The sequence below is a fragment of the Danio rerio genome, chromosome 19, assembly GCF_052040795.2.
Source record: "Danio rerio strain M-AB ecotype USA chromosome 19, GRCz13ab, whole genome shotgun sequence".
NCBI classification, from domain to species: domain Eukaryota; kingdom Metazoa; phylum Chordata; class Actinopteri; order Cypriniformes; family Danionidae; genus Danio; species Danio rerio.
The window spans coordinates 25,640,799-25,658,627 of record NC_141039.2 but is presented as its reverse complement, the minus strand read 5'-3'; the positions used below and the strand labels follow the sequence as shown (position 1 = coordinate 25,658,627).

The 17,829-nt window shown below is 39.0% G+C and overlaps 1 protein-coding gene across 1 annotated transcript; it reads left to right on the top strand.

The window, feature by feature from the left end:
* The first annotated feature begins 12,378 nt into the window (after positions 1 to 12,378).
* On the top strand, positions 12,379 to 14,810 carry pimr75 (Pim proto-oncogene, serine/threonine kinase, related 75). Its single transcript, XM_087295727.1, has 6 exons — positions 12,379 to 12,651; positions 13,239 to 13,502; positions 13,803 to 13,897; positions 13,982 to 14,032; positions 14,113 to 14,488; positions 14,608 to 14,810. The coding sequence occupies exons 1-6, from the start codon at positions 12,459 to 12,461 to the stop codon at positions 14,808 to 14,810; spliced, it is 1,182 nt and encodes a 393-aa protein (XP_087151853.1). The 5' UTR covers positions 12,379 to 12,458.
* The last annotated feature ends 3,019 nt before the right edge of the window (positions 14,811 to 17,829 follow it).

The following is a 17,829-nucleotide window of genomic DNA, read 5'->3' as shown; positions in this document are numbered from 1 at the left end:
GATGACTCCATTAGCGAGGGCTCTGCCTGCCTGGTTAGCGCGGGCCAGCCCCTCGCGGTGGCTCATACGCACAATCAGACTCGGTTACGCGATTCAGTTCGCGAAACGGCCCCCCAAGTTTACGGGCGTGTATTTCTCCAGGGTCAGCCCCCTGTCCGCCCCTGTCTTGCGAGAGGAGATTGCTGCCCTCCTGGCGAAGGGTGCAATCGAGCCGGTTCCTCCAGCCGAGATGGAGAGTGGGTTTTACAGCCCATACTTCATCGTACCCAAAAAGAGCGGTGGGTCACGGCCAATCCTAGATCTGCGCGTTTTGAACCGCTGTCTGCACAGGCTGCCGTTCAGAATGCTCACGCAGAGGCGCATTCTCCAATGCGTTCGTCCTCGGGATTGGTTTGCAGCCATAGACCTGAAGGACGCGTATTTCCATGTCTCCATTCTTCCACGCCACCGCCAATTTCTGCGGTTTGCGTTCGAGGGTCGAGCGTGGCAGTACAAGGTCCTCCCCTTCGGGCTCTCTCTGTCTCCGCGGGTCTTCACCAAACTCGCGGAGGGTGCCCTAGCGCCCCTTCGGCTCGCGGGCATTCGCATACTCAATTATCTCGACGACTGGCTGATTTTAGCCCACTCGCGGGAGCAATTGATTATGCACAGGGACAAGGTGCTTCGGCATCTCCGCCTACTGGGGCTTCAGGTCAACCGAGAAAAGAGCAAACTCGCCCCCGTGCAGAGGATTTCTTTTCTCGGGATGGAGCTGGACTCGATCACCATGGTAGCGCACCTCTCCGAGGAACGCGCTCGCCTGTTGCTGAACTGTCTGAGGGAGCTCGACAGCAAACTAGTGGTCCCACTGAAGTTCTTTCAGAGGCTCCTGGGGCATATGGCATCCGCAGCCGCCGTCACGCCGCTCGGGTTGCTCCATATGAGACCACTTCAGCACTGGCTTCACGATCGGGTCCCCAGACGCGCATGGCACGCGGGCACACACCGGGTCTCGGTTACTGCGCTGTGTCGCCGCGCCCTCAGCCCTTGGAACGACCCCTCGTTCCTACAGGCCGGTGTGCCTCTAGGACAGGCGTCCAGCCATGTTGTTGTTTCAACAGACGCTTCCAACACGGGTTGGGGGGCCGTGTGTCGCGGGCATGCGGCTGCGGGCCTCTGGAAGGGTGCCCAGCTGCATTGGCATATCAATCGCCTAGAGCTGTTGGCAGTGTTTCTCGCTCTCCACCGCTTTTTACCGGTGCTGGAGCGGCAACACGTGCTGGTCAGGACGGACAGTACGGCGGCGGCGGCGTATATCAACCGCATGGGGGGTATGCGCTCTCGCCGCATGTCTCAGCTCGCCCGCCGTCTGCTCCTCTGGAGTCACCCGCGGCTGAAATCGCTGCGCGCCATTCACGTCCCAGGCACGCTCAATCGTGCAGCCGATGCGCTCTCACGACAGCTGTTACGCCCTGGAGAATGGAGACTCCACCCCGAGTCTGTTCAGCTGATATGGGCGCGATTCGGGGAGGCCCAGATCGATCTGTTTGCTTCCCCCGAGAACGCTCACTGCCAGTTGTTTTTTTCCCTGACCGAGGGCTCTCTCGGCACGGATGCACTGGCCCACAGCTGGCCTCGGGGCATGCGCAAGTATGCGTTTCCCCCAGTGAGCCTGCTCGCGCAGTTTCTGTGCAGGGTCAGGGAGGACGAGGAACAGGTTCTGCTAGTTGCGCCCCTTTGGCCCAACTGGCCCTGGATATCAGAGCTCTCACTCCTCGCGACGGCCCTCCCCTGGCGGATCCCTTTGAGAGAGGACCTACTCTCTCAGGGACAGGGCACCATCTGGCACCCTCGCCCCGATCTTTGGAACCTCCACGTGTGGTCCCTAGACGCGAGGAAGACTTAGGTAACCTACCGACTGCGGTGGTTAATACCATCACTCAGGCTAGAGCCCCCTCCACGAGGCGCGCCTACGCCCTGAAGTGGAGTCTATTCACTGAATGGTGCGTCTCTCGCAGAGAAGACCCCCGAAATTGCCAGATTAGTGTTGTGCTGTCTTTCCTTCAAGAGAAGTTGGACAGCAGGCTGTCGCCCTCCACTCTCAAGGTTTACGTGGCCGCCATCTCCGCTTATCATAGCGCGGTAGCTGGCGGCACCGTGGGAAAGCATAACCTGGTCATCCAGTTCCTTAGGGGTGCTAGGCGAATTAATCCATCTCGCCCCCCTCTCATGCCCTCTTGGGATCTCGCCCTCGTTCTCACGAGTCTGCGATCCGATCCCTTTGAGCCACTCGAATCAGTATCTCTAAGATTTCTGTCCCTGAAGACAGCTCTGCTGGTTGCGCTGTCCTCCATCAAGAGGGTCGGGGACCTGGAGGCATTTTCGGTCAGTGACTCGTGCCTGGAATTCGGGCCGGATTACTCTCACGTCATCCTGAGACCCCGCCCCGGTTATGTGCCCAAGGTTCCTACCACCCCCTTTAGAGATCAGGTAGTGAACCTGCAAGCGCTGCCCCCGGAGGAGGCAGACCCAGCCCTTTCTTTACTTTGTCCAGTTCGCGCTCTGCGCATTTATGTGGACCGTACTCAGAATTTTAGATCATCTGAGCAGCTCTTTGTCTGTTATGGCGGTCGGCAGCAGGGAAGTGCCGTATCGAAACAAAGATTATCCCACTGGATTGTGGATGCCATTTCACTCGCTTATTCGAGTCGAGGTCAGCCGTGTCCCCCGGGAGTTCGTGCACACTCCACTCGGAGCGTTGCATCCTCTTGGGCGCGTGCACGCGGCGCCTCTCTAACAGACTTCTGTAGAGCTGCGGGCTGGGCGACACCCAACACATTTGCAAGGTTTTACAATCTGCGAGTGGAGCCGGTTTCCTCAAGGGTATTAGGTAACCCTTTGGTGATTGAGGAGACAACTCGGTAGGGTGTTGAAACACGCTTGCTGCGCCATTCTCCCTAACACGGAGGTACGTGCGCCTTTTTTATCTGTCAGTAAAGTTCCCCGTCAGGTGAGCCCTGCAGATTCCTCCGTGGCCCCCAGCACTGACTCAGCGGAGGAGTCACTTGCTGGCCCACTACGTTGTAGGTCTGCCCGCTGGTCAGCCCGCGTTTTGGGTATAGGTGCCTGCTATGCGTGATCCCCACTAGGCGATCCCATATGCTTATTCCGCCACGGTTAAGTCCCCCCCCTGGGCGAACCCGTGTCTTCCCTCTCCGCTAACCACTCTTTTGCTATGCATACTCCCCCTTTTTAGGGCTAGTCCATATGTAAATTCTGCCATCTATCCCCCCCTTGGGTAACGGATGGCCTCCGCAGCGTCCTCCCTATCGGGATTGCACGCTTCCCAACGTACTGTCGTATTTCCTAGAATTATCTAGATGCTCACGACTTCCCAAAAAATATATCTACATCCGTAAAACTTCTGTTGAAGTAGGATAAATTAGGGCCAGGGACACGTTGGAGGACCGCGCCCCCCATGATGTGGGTGCGTCACGCTTGCTTGACTATCTCCTCATCGGGGGTGTTGGTAAGGTGCAGTCATTATGGCGCTTTCAATGGGCTCCCAATGCGTGGATTTTACAAATCAAATCCACTTATAGTGCTGAAGTTCCCCCCGAAGGGGAACGTTCGAGGTTACTAAAGTAACCCTTCGTTCCCCGAGGAGGGGAACGGAAGCACTATACTCCGTCGCCATAATGACTGTCCCTTAGCTGTTTGAAAGTCTCTTCAGCTTAAAAGGATGGCGTCTGCTGGCTTCAGGTGTGCTTATATGCTGAGATAATTGCAGATGTCGCACACCTGCGCAAGCTTACGCTGCCAATTAATTTCATTCATTGGCCCGTTCAATACTCTCCAGACAAGCGGCTTCTGATCCGAATCCTCCCAATGCGTGGATTTTACAAATCAAATCCACTTATAGTGCTTCCGTTCCCCTCCTCGGAGAACGAAGGGTTACTTTAGTAACCTCGAACGTTTTTTACCCAGACATTTAAAAAGAATATATTTTAGAGCAGTGTGCACATATACATGTGTGTGTGTATATATATATATATATATATATATATATGTATGCATGTGTGTGTGAGTGTGTGTATATAGACAAATGTTGGTAGCTCTATATTGAGGTGTAATTCTGTCTTCACAGGTGCCTTTTCAAGATAAATCCAGACAGTGGGACCAAGGTTTAGTCTTTTAATTTCTACAGCTATATGTATATAAACAATATTATAACACATTAATTTAACGTGTTTTATTTTAACAACAGTAATTATCTGTACCTAAGCTAAATGTTCATCATACTTTTAAATATAATTAATGTTTTAAAGGTATATTACTGTATTTTGAAAATTATGTTAAAAGTAAAAGAGTTCATGGAATTTTGCAATTAGTTCTTGTATAATTACAGTAATAACTTATAATCTTTCATTCATTCATTCATTTTCTTGTCGGCTTAGTCCCTTTATTAATCCGGGGTTGCCACAGCGGAATGAACCGCCAACTTATCCAGCAAGTTTTGACGCAGCAGATGCCCTTCCTGCCGCAACCCATCTCTGGGAATCATCCACACACACATTCACACACACACTCATACACTACAGACAATTTAGCCTATCCAATTCACCTGAACTGCATGTCTTTGGACTGTGGGGGAAACCAGAGCAACCGGAGGAAACCCACGCGAAGGCAGGGAGAACATGCAAACTCCACACAGAAACACCAATTGAGCCGAGGTTCAACCCAGCGACCTTCTTGCTGTGAGGCGACAGCACTACCTACTGCACCACTGCCTCGCCTACTTGTAATCTTAGAAAAGGAAATGAATTATTTGTTTTTTTTTTCAATCCATGGAATATTTAAAGACTAATAATTGAAATAACTACAGTAATAAACTGTATGACTACAGTAATAACCTGTATTACATTAATAACATGCATAACTTAATAGTCTGTGTAATTGCAGTGATAACCTGTAAAAATGTTTTAATAGCGTATATAACTACAGTAATAATGTGTATAATTATGTTAGTAATCTGTGTAATTATGTTAATAACATGTAGAATTACGTTAGTAACCTGTATAATTACAGTGATTACATGTATAATTATGTTAATTACATGTATAACTACAGTAATAACCTATATAAAGTAATAACATGTATAAGTATGGTAATAATCTGTATAACTACCATAATAACTTGTGTAATTACATAAATAACTTGTATAATTAAAGTAATAACAAGTATAATTACAGCAATAACCTGTATAACTACTATAATAACGTGTATAATTACATAAATAACTTGTATAATTAAAGTAAAAACAAGTATAATTACAGCAATAACCTGTAAAACTACTATAATAACGTGTATAATTACATAAATAACTTGTATAATTACAGTTATAACATGTATGATTACAGTAATAACCTGTATAACTCCCATAATAACTTGTATAATTACAGTTATAACATGTATAATTACAGTAATAACCTGTATAACTTCCATAATACAGTAACTTGTATAATTACAGTAATAACTTGTATAATTACAGTAATAACCTGTATAACTCCCATAACAACTTGTATAATTACAGTTATAACATGTATAATTACAGTAATAACCTGTATAACTCCCATAATAACTTGTATAATTACAGTAATAACTTGTATAATTACAGTAATAACCTGTATAACTACCATAATAACTTGTATAATTACATAAATAACTTGTATAATTAAATTAATAACATGTATAATTACAATAATAACCTGTATAACTACCATAATAAATTGTATAATTACATAAATAAGTTGTATAATTACAGTTATAACGTGTATAATTACAGTAATAACCTGTAACTGTAAAACAGAAAACGACTGTTTTTTAACAGTTAATCTACATCTTTTATTCTAACAGTTTTTTTCTGTATTTTTACGTTTTTTTTTCTGGCGTCCCTGCTGCCAGAAAAAAAACGTTTTTTTATGGGGATTTTTTTTACAGTGCAGAGTGATCGTTTCGGAGCCACGCGCAAAATATGAACAGCACTTAGCAGTGAAAATGAAACCGAAATCGTGCACATCATTGAATTATAACACATTTTAGAGTTATGATTGCGACAAGCATTTGATATGTTTTTTTCTTTCATAGCGAACACACAGTTGTGCATGAAAATAAATGTTTACAGTGTCAGTATAACTACTCTAGTCTATATAATGTTGATTTTACCAGTGAATAAATGGTCTAATAACGTTGTCAATGACAGATTGCAAGCATAGGCCTATAGCTCAAACATAATTCAACATCAGAATTATTATAAGTAGAATAGAATTATTAATAGAAACCAGTAGACCTACACACCATAATGTTGTTTTACCATGTTTGATAAAAATCAATAATAATTGCAGACTCATATTAACCTTTATTTTACATCTACAGAGTCGTGAGAAAATCGTGAACTTTATTTTAAGCAATAAATCGTGATTCTCATTTTAGCCAAAATCGTGCAGCTCCAGTTCACAGTATGTTAAAAGGTAAACTGAATTATATACATTCATTCTGCATGGTGCTAGTTCAAAGTTAATACGTTGACCTTAAAATTAAAAGGGATGGAAATGTTGTATATTTCGTGGCATTGTTATTTCACTACAGCACCCAGAATTCATTGTGATGTGTACCGAAAATGCCTGGTTGTTGTAGTTGTTGTCGAAAAGAGCGAAGTAAAACGGAGAGCAGTCGAGCCAGCCTTTGTGTCATCTTATTCTTTATGCAACGTTCATTATCCACACGGATATAATACTTTTAGAGGCATATAGATCTCTTTTTGATCTGTTTTATTTTTATGCAGTGCTTTAGCCTATATGTTCATTTCTATGGCCTAAAATGACAGGTTGAGGGGTTGGTCCTCTAAGTGCACTTTATATTGAGAAAGCTATGTTCATCATGCTCACTTCATTATGTTGTGAACCACTTGAATTTAAAGTCAATAAAATAATGGCAACAATAAGAAAAGAAAACAAACTGCATCTTGTAATGGCATATATAGGCTTGTTGTGTCTAATATCAATATACCCAAGCTATTCACAGATATTGCCAGATAATCACTGTACCTCACCCATACTTTAAACAGACCGAGGGGGCTTTCACACCTAGACTTTTGTTTTGGAACCTGTCTCGTTTGCCCAGTTAGCGCTGTTTGTTTGGCGTATGTGAATCCAGCAATCACGCTCGGATCTGCGCCAAATCAATTGCTTTGAGATTGCTTGAATGAGGTGGTCTCAGCTGAAATTAAACGAACTCTGGAGCGGATAGATTGTATTGAGAAAACGATACAATCCAAGCCCGTTTATATCACATTGTTTTATGGATATATAAAAGGCATACGGCTATATGAAGAGGAAATTATGAGTAGGGGGGGAGGTCATAAACCGTGAAACTCTGACCAATGTCAGGAGTTTACTCACATGTGACTTGTTTTAGCTATTTTGGTCTGTTTAGAAACTTTGCAGTTTTAAAGCGAACCGCACCAAAAGCAGTGCAACAATGTAACAATTGTAATGTCTGTTTTGGAACAACTGAATCGATTCACAGGTGTGAAAGCACCCTCAGATCATTTGTGATTCTGACTGTCATCCTTTCTTGCATTGTCTTGAGCCTTCGCGTTGCCAATTATATATTGTTAGTAGCCTGCATTGGTCACAGTCATAATGCTACATCATATTGCTTTCTAATGGATGTAAAATGCTCTGCAGTACATTTAGTTAATTTTCAATTAAAAGTTTTAAATCTATAGTTATTTTGGTGAAAGTAACTAAAAAGTAATATAAGAGTCATGTAAAATATTACAATTCAGAAACAGTAATATTGTAAGGTAAAGGATTACTTTAAAATAACAGTAACAAGTAATGTGTAATGTGCTAGTTTGGAAGTAACTTGCATAACACTTTTTGTTAGCATGGTTCTAGTTTGAATTAGCGTGTTATTAGCATGATTTAAACATGGATTAGCATTCTATTAGCATGATTCTAGTACAAATTAGCATGTTATTACCATGATTCTAGCATGGATTAACATGTAATTAGCATGATTAGAGCATGGGTTAGCATGATTCTAGTATGAATTAGCATGTTTTAGCATGATTCTAGTATGAATTTGCATGTTTTAGCGTGATTATAGCATGAATTAGCATGTTATTATCATGAATCTAGGATGGATTACCATGTTATTAACATGAATCTAGCGAGGATTTTCATGTTGTTAGCATGATTGCAGTGTGAATTAGTGTAGGGCAATGGTCACCAAACTTGTTCCTGGAGGGCCGGTGTCCTGCAGATTTTAGCTCCAACCCTAATCAAACACACCTGAACAAGCTAATCAAGGTCTTATAGGTATACTTGAAACATCCAGGCAGGTGTGTTGAGGTAAGTTGGAGCTAAATCCTGAAGGGGCCGGTGTCAGGATTGGTGACCCCTGGTGTAGGGTTTTCATTTCTATTCGTCATGTCTATGTGCAATATGTTGTTGACATCCATCCATGAAAGAATAATCCAGATTTAACTTCTTAATATTATTTATTTGTTCGCTTTCATCACAACGCACTGGTAAAACATCAGCGTCCCAAGGGGGAAGGAAATCACATAAAAGTACTTGGAAGTAAGTTCAACATTCACAACCGGAGTCAAAATAAAAGTCCCGTTTGTTAACACTTGCGCACAACGAACTCTTGCACATTTTTGGCATACAACAGTAAGTAATTACAAACTTTTAGTTTGGATGTCATTATTATGTCATTACATTATAATTATTATGTAACAACATTGTATTTGCCTTGTTATAACAATGTAATTAGATGGATGATAGTAGGGCAGAGCGGAGCAAAAAGTAACACTTGGTCAAATAATAAACAAAGTATTGGGGTTAGACAAACCATTTGTTTTTACCAACAAATCACAAGCCTCTCCTACAAATGAGCTCAGAAATTATGATCGCCGAACCTATGGTTTCTGTGCAGTGTTGCCAAAAGTGCCAGGAGTAAAATGTTACTATTTACCCCACCTGCGGGGCAAGTTATAACAGACAGAAGGTTAGTTGTAACACATGCTTAAAAAGGCAGATTACACACAATTTAAATCCAGTTTACTTTAAATAATATCTATATTTTCTCAGTACCTAGCTTAATTTATTTTTATTCTACATAGCACAGTATGTTTATTTATTTATTGGATAAATACATTTGAATTTATTTGGATTATTATCCATTATTATACAATGCCTTTATTTGGAGTATTAGCAATAAAATATTTTTGTCAAAAAAAAAATCGATTAAAAATCATTTTATTAAAAAAGTTGTCAAAATAAAAAAAAATGTTGTGTTAGTTTAATTGGTGTTCAACAGTGTGTGGCTTAATTTTAACACCCTGTTACAACTAACCCCGCTGTGTCATGTTTTCCTCAAAACTGGCTAGCAGTCACTGTGTGTTTCTTACATCTTTCAAAATGGTTTTATCTTTTAGCCTAGAAGACGGTGATCACAACAATACAAGATTTCACGTTCATACTTTCACAGATTATTTTAAATAAAAAAATATTGACTATGATAAAAAATACCTTTATGCTGCAAAAATGGTTTCTCTTGTGTTTCTCATCTAAATTTCACCGAACCTTTTCAATAATTGCCAGGAAGACATCTGCTGAAAACTGTGGTAAAAACCCTTGGAAGTATGCCATGATCAAGCCTGAGCAAATACCTTAAAACTCTGTGTTACACTTAACCCCACGTTACTTTGTGCTCTGCGCTCCCCTATTGTAAATGTCTTCTTGTATACTTCATGTACAGTACAGTATGTTTTATATTGTGTGTTGAAGAGTACAATTGCAAAGAAACATAGAAATGACTAAAACTAGAGATTTTAGTAGTTTTCAGAAATCATGATTTTACATTAAGTATTGAAGATTTCAACTGCAAAAATGTTGAAATATAAGACTTTTAGAGATGGTAGCAATCAAGAGATATAGTATCATATTCCAACTCATTATGTGCTGTGAATGATTTTTACAGCGTTAAAGGGATCATCTTCAAGACAATACTTTCTGTATAAAACTTAAAATCAAAGAGAAACAAAAGTTACATGTTTTATGTTTAGTAGACGTGAATGAGTCGACAGAGAAGCTGACTTAAACTTGCTCAGAGAAACGCTGTTGCTGTCAAACATGGTTTACTACACTAAGCCAGTTTAATGGTGAAGGGATTGATCCAATAGGCCTATTGATAGAAGGTTTGTGAAGACATTTCATGCTCCCTTAATTAGCATTTTGTAGTATTTTCAAAATATTTTATTATATATAGTATTTTATTTTAATACATTTGAGCTCTCACACAGCTCTCCCACCTTCTACTTACAACAGGGGTTGAGGAGGTTATCAAGCCATCCAGCTTAAAATACGGAGAGGAAAAGACAAAAGTCTCTGCACGGGCCTGGCCTGAGGTAAAAGTGACACTCATCTGAGAGGTCAAATATTTCATACACAAAACATTTTAAAGACACAAATGCAAACAAACTATTTTATAAACTGCTTGGTGACTACAGCTGACAATGCTTGATTAAAAGTTTTGAATGAGCACATGACACTATTCAGGCATTATTCATTTAGTAGTCATGATGAAATGTTTGCTACGGGAAATAAACACATTTTGTATTATTGCTGGAATCTTATCAAAACATGATCTTATTTTAAACTGTTAACATTAAATGTAATTAAATACATGACCAGCACCTGAGCATTACTTAGGGTCTGTCAGTAGTGATCGCCTGCCTGATTTTTGTCAAAAGGTGGAGGTTGTACAAAATTTGATAGAGGTGGTCACCTCCCTCCTACTTGTCTTTGCAGGAAAAACATCGAGTTATTGTAATAAGATGTGAGTGTTTCCAACAATAATAGAAAAATAGTTATGGCTATACATAATTCACATATACACGTTACATGATTGATATGAATTCTTCTCTCCAACAAAGATGACACTAAACATAGTCTTAATGCTTATACATATGACATATAAGAGCACTTGTAATGCAAATGTCAACCTTAGCATGAAAGAAATTAAGTTTTCACCAAAATACGGAACCCGTTTCTGTTTTTTTTTTTTTGTCTAAGCAAGTATTTTACAGAACTTTAAAAATGCTCAAAAATGTCTCTGTCAGCTTTTTTAAACAATTATATTTGATTTACCAAAGTCACACAAGTGGTAATTTCACATCGGTCACATCCATAACAACACTTTTTCCTCTTAAATGCAAAAAAAATATCGTAAAATAAAATTAATCATTTTTGTTTTATAGAGAGCCAACTCTTATCATTTTGATGATCATTACTTCTTTTGGGTCTTGCAGTTTAATTCACAGAATGTCTACTAAGTATTTTCATTTAAAGTACAAAACATGTTTACAATTAATAAACATATAAATATTTTCTATGTGAATTTATGTTCTGAGTTTTTACTCCAAATGTCACATCCATAACACTGGAATTGCTCATATATAAATATAAATCTAACTTATTTTCAGCTAAAATCTACTGTATATAATTAAGCTTAAAATTACATTGTTTAATTTTGTTACTGGATAATAATGTTATAATAAGTTTGTTCTGTTAGCAATTACAACATTTATTATTATTTTCTTCAATTAAAGCAAAATTATTTGAGATAAAATCTATCTAATCTTAAAATGACAGTGTTTTATTTAGTTTCTGGACAATGTTTCAGAATCAGTTGGTGTTGTATTTACAAGTTTATTTCTTGTATTTATTTAGATATTTGTGGTCAAAATACTGTTCCTTATTATTGAGAAGTGAAAGATTAAAGATTATAGCTTGTATCTGCCTGTCTGTCTATTAATTCAATTTAATAATTGCTTTATTGGCATGACAATTGTTACAAATGTGTTGCCAAAGCAGTTATAAAGTTTACATAAAAAGTAACATACATATATAATAATAATAAAAAAACAGTACACACAGTAAATTGTAGTAGTAGCAAAAAAAATATTATATTTATATATAATTATTAAATAAAATATCAACAATACATCATAATATTCAATATATCACATTGATATTCAATATATTATATTATTACTCAACATTGATTATTCATACAAATCAATACAAAAATAGATCAGAATAAACTGTACATTTTTAGGATAAACAGTAATTAAAACAATAAAAATTAGTATATTTACAATGAATCATTTATAATCATTTAGGTGTGTGTGTGTGTGTGTGTGTGTGTGTGTGTCTATTATATATCTAGTTTAGATAGCTTGTCAAATATGGTGCTGGGATTTTGAATGTAAACAAGTGTTCCGGAATGCGCTGTCATAGAAACAGAAGAACGCAGCATTAAAAGTAGAAGACAGTTCAGAATCTCCTCATTGCGTCTTCTCATTGCAGTTGGTAATAGTAGTGTTCCCAGTGAATTCTGTTATTATGGCATTGAAAAGAAAGCGTTGTTCTCAAGGAACTCAGTTGTATGATTTACATACTCGTACACCTCCAACATCCAGCGCCAATGTGGCTGAGAACCTTTCACCTGTTGGTGTTGGTGAGGAGATTGAGATACAAGTGAGAAAGAAGAGGAGGTGGGAGAGTTTTGAAAAGCCGCTCTCCCTTTACGCTGAGGGTAAATCCAGTCACTGTTTGTCAATCTGACCATGCTTTGTGTTCACTAGATCTCCGTACATGTACATATAGGCCCAGACAGATTTTGTTTTGCTATTTCTGCTGAGAATTTTGTTAAAAAAGTCTGCAGATTTATGAGGAATGATTTTGAGAGTAAAGTAACTAAAAACCGAACACATACAATAAAAAAATAACTTTATAACTTGTTTTAGGTTTCTAACACAAATCTAAGTAGAACCAATTGTTTGGTAATCAAAGTTTCTCATAATTAATCCACTAAAAGAGAAAACTTTACAACAATCTGTATTGTACATAAATCATTTAAATAATTGCAGATTATTAATAATATCACTGAAATATAAAAATGGTATAAATATCAATATTCAATGGGCTCAATAATGGGCATAAAATGTGTATGATTCAGATTTGTTGAAGGCAAATTATGAGCATTCACTGTTAGAAATCCGAGTCATGACAGTTTCTGATCTCTAAGATGAAGTGTGTCTTTACACTTTACATCAAAATACAAATCAGTTTTATAAGCCATTATCATTATCATTAATGCATGTCTTACATCTCTAAATACAGATGACAACCAATGGATGACTTTTCTCAGTGGCCAAAAGAGAAAACGAAGTTGTCACAGCTCTTATGTGAACGATTTCCATCGTCGTACACCTCCGATATCCATCACCAGCCTTCAGTCCACTGATGTTGCTGAGGAAAATGAGAGAAAGAGGAGAAGGACTGACAGTCCTGAAAAGCTGCTCTCCTGTAAAGTCCAGAAGTCCAGCAGCAGCTCTAGTCAGGAGGACCAGACTTCTGTTCAGATCCACAAGAAGAGTTCTGAAGGTAAATCTAGTGGTCATTTGAGAATGTGTGGCCTTCTCTCATGATCCTCTTCAGTATGAAGTAGAGTACATTACATTAAGTTCTGTAAATATAAATATATTTTTTAAAAAGCACTCTAAAAGTTTCAATCACTGTTTGCTGTATTTTGAAGTGTCCACCATATCAGTATTGTGCAGGTTCATTTTCACGATGTATTGAATTATTGAATATAGGCATATGTCTATTCCACCTCAAACATTACACACGTGTCTGTCAGTGCTTGACATTTCACATCAGCTGCAATTATTCATCTTTTAACAGGTAACATTCTGGACCAGTATGAACTCGGCAAGGAGATTGGAGAGGGAGGATTTGGCAGCGTCTATAAAGGGAAGCGCTTGGAGGATGGCCTTGAGGTGAACAATCCCTTTAACATATATTATGTTCACTTTTTAGTGCACTTGATGTGATTATAACAGAAGTGTTGTTTTGTTGAACAGGTGGCAGTAAAAATAGCCAGAAAGCCATCGAACATGAAATACATCAACATCGTAAGTAGACTTAAACATGTAAAGGCACTGACAACAGTATATTTGGGGAAGCAACATCGCCAAACTAATCTTTCTTCTAGGCTGGTCATCCTGAGCCCCTTCCTTTAGAGATCGGCCTGTTGATACTGGCTCATAGAGGCGGCAAGGTTCCAGAGATCATTGAGCTGCTGGACTGGCAGGACCAGCAGGATTGTTACATCATGATCCTGGAACGACCTTCACCATGTGTAGATCTGTTCGACTTCATAATGTCTCTCGGCTCCATCACTGAACGCCAGGCTCAAAAGATCATGGAGCAGGCAACAACGGCCGGTCTTATGTGCTGCAGACGTGGGGTATTTCACCGGGACATAAAGCTGGAGAACCTGCTGGTCAACACGGACACGCTGGAGGTCAAGCTAATTGACTTTGGCTGTGGGGCTCTTCTCCAGGATTCTGGCTATGACAGTTTCTGTGGTATGTATTAAACTTAACACCTGTAGTCTGGACTGTCAATTTGACCAATCATGTATTTTCATGTTACAGAGAAAACATGCTTTAGTGTTTCATGCTGAGACCAAATCTTGTTTCTTCAGGCACAAAGGAGTACTTCCCACCAGAGTACTACCTGGACGACGAATACCATGCAGAACCATCCACTGTATGGTCTTTAGGAGTTCTGTTATTCCTGCTGCTGTGTCAACGATTTCCTGAAGTCACGGACACGCAGAGGATCGATGATGGAAACTGGACTGAGCCTGGATTGTCAGAAGGTAAGACGTCATTCATCACATCATAGACGAGCAGTTGTAGTTTAAATCATACAAAATCATGGATTAAACTAAGAGTTGGATATTGGATAATGGTGACAATGTTCTGATTCTAAAGGAGAGTAGAGTCAGATCTTATAGATGAATAAAATGACAGCAGATGTAAAGTTGAAGTTGATAATGTGTTTCTCTCACTTCTTCCCACCATCGTTCTGCACAGAATGCTGTGACTTGATTCAAGCTCTCCTGCAGGAAAACCCAAGCCAGCGGATTCCTCTGGAAGAAATCATTCTCCATCAATGGTTTAAGGTACTGAACTGTAGATCAGCTTCTAATGATTTGGAAAATAGATTCTCTTTTCATTTGAAAAAGTTTTTTTTTTTGATGGATTTTATGGTTTTTGTTTATTGTGACGAATCTGAATCAATAACCTTGATTTGGTGTGTGTCTGTATGTTTCAGGTCAAGGAATAAAAAAAAAGGAATGTAGTGCAAATGGATGGGAAAGATTATTTGCACTACTGAGCACCACAGTTCCTGACGCTAAAAGTTACAGATTCAACAGGAGAGCTTAAAAAAAGACACAGCAGCAACAAAAATCCTAAAAAAGGTCACAGCAACAACAGAAGATCCAGAAAAAAAGAATAAGCCTCAAGAAAAGATCCTGAGAAGAGGGCACAGCTTTAACAACGAAAACATTTGTAAATAAAAACATGAATAAAATATACTTTGTCGCATCAGTCCTGTTTTCCTCAAAAAACACATCAAATCAGCCACGATGCTGAAAAAGCAGACAGCAGTGAATGAAACACTTAAACACATCACTTGAACACCTAAACATCAGAACAACTAAACACATACACACTCTCACACACACTTATAAACTGATGTGACTGTAACTGAGCAAAGTTTTGGGAAATGTAAACAAATTTAGTAATTAAAGCACAATGTAGAAAAAAGTAAGAAGAGGATTGTGCAGACACTCTCTCTCTCTCTCTCTCTCTCACACACACACACACACACACACACACACACACACACACACACACACACACACACACACACACACACAAACAGAGGCTTGTATATATCTGTAAATTCAGACAGTATCAGTCAGAGGCCACTAGAGGACAGACACTAGCCATTCTGCTGGAAAAGCAAAGAAAATTGGTTCATTCCAGAACAAGTGTTGAAACCGCATAAGGCCTAAATGACCTTTAACCTTTGATCAGTTTTCCCTCAACACTCAGTTTTAGTAAATTATAAGCAGTGTGAAAAAAAAGCTAGATTTACCCAGCGCTGAGAATGACCTAGACTTGACCTTTGAGTTTTAAAATCCAAGACACAATTAACAGATGTAAGACTGTCGCGGGACCAACGGGATTCAACTGAAATATAGTGGACAGAGTTTGTCGGTCATGCTGCTTACAATCTCAAAACATTAACAATCACACTCTTACGTAACATCATTAACTGTGTCATACATATAGGCGTTATAACCTGATTAACTTAAGAAATAAACTAAGAAAATTTCCATGTGTGTGTGTGTGTGTGTGTGTGTGTGTGTGTGTGAACAATTCTGAACGATATCTCAATATCTCAAGCATACAAACATCAGACAGCTTCTAGGCTTTTCGCACACTTATCCCTCTTCCTCATGGTGTTGCCATATGGCAACATGATATTTGTGTTCATTCCCCTGTCACTGTTTCTTTAAGACCAACATTGAATTGTTTTAGTTGGAAAGAGAAGACCTTAGTGTAGCCAATAATGTGCTTTGGTTTAGTCACATGACCTGCAGTGTTTTTCTGTGGCATGATTTCTGGCAGTCTGGCGTTCATAGTGAGTAGTTGCTGAATGCAAATGTAAACTTCAATAAAGACAAAGCATCAACTCATGTTAGATCAACAAAGAAATCTGTAACATCACCTCCAGTAAGTTACGATGACATATTCACTACTCAATCTTTTTTAATCACTTAAGTTTTCTGTTAATCGTTTAAATGTATGTGTTTCCAAGTGCCAACACTGTGGGATAGAGGAACGTGCAATATTGCAATGGGTTAGCTAGCTAGCAAGTTCAGCTGTGAACTTTTAAGTTGCAACAATAACAACATGAATGCTAGTAATATATTGTTGTTTAGGTGTATGTTAATGACATTTGCATTATGGATAAAATCTAGTTTTAATGGCAATACTACTTTTGAATAGATATGAATACAGGGAACAGTGTATAAGGGAGCACCACCATGTTCAATGATAAGTGAAAGAAGAAAAGGACAGAACTGGCTCTTCCTGCAGATGAAAGTGAGGATGAGATTTTTTAGTGACCATGAGAATTTTTATGAGTTTTAGTGAGCATGAGAATGATGCAGACTGGACATTTGGTAAGAGCAGTGATGGAGACAGTTCGAGTAAGTTAGCTCTGAGGCAGATAAGACAGGCGTAGTAAAGTTTAGTGTAATTTATAAACATTGTTAGCTAGTAGCTACTTTATTCTGATGTATCTGGATATACTAGACTTGTTATTTATTTGTTATAATATTTACTGGAGAAAATATTTATCTTCACTCTATGTTATATCCATGACAATTAAATATTAGCTTTTTAGTAATATTAATAAAAAAAAATAATAAATGAAAGCTATTGGAATATCAGCTGTTGGAAAGTATGTATAAGGTGTCATTTTTAAGTTAAGCTCCTTACCCAAGGCTGAGTGTACTCTCAGCAGTCTTATTAAAACTGCTTTAAAATGGTACAAAATACATCCAAACTGCCAGCTTATATACAAAGAAATTCACTTCAAAAGATAAAAAAGGCAAATAACTCAGGAAACAGTTGTTTCCAATCCTCCACTCAAAAGCTCTCCATGTCCTCTGACCTGGCTGGTTAGATAAAATACTTTGTAAGAAGTCTACATTGCTGTTATACACTGTAATCCCGAATAAGTTGACAAAACTCAAAAAATTTGAGGTAATCAGTTACGTCAAATTTTTTAAGTTATGAAATTATCTATTTTAAGTAAACAGAAACATTAAGTTTTGAGTTTG

What these genes read in the sequence shown, in the direction of transcription:
- pimr75 (XM_087295727.1), top strand. Translation starts at nt 12,459, where the DNA reads ATGGCATTGAAAAGAAAGCGTTGTTCTCAAGGAACTCAGTTGTATGAT. An exon ending in GCTCTCCCTTTACGCTGAGG is followed by an intron (nt 12,652 to 13,238) that starts GTAAATCCAGTC and finishes CTCTAAATACAG; the next exon opens with ATGACAACCAATGGATGACT. An exon ending in TGGCTATGACAGTTTCTGTG is followed by an intron (nt 14,489 to 14,607) that starts GTATGTATTAAA and finishes TTGTTTCTTCAG; the next exon opens with GCACAAAGGAGTACTTCCCA.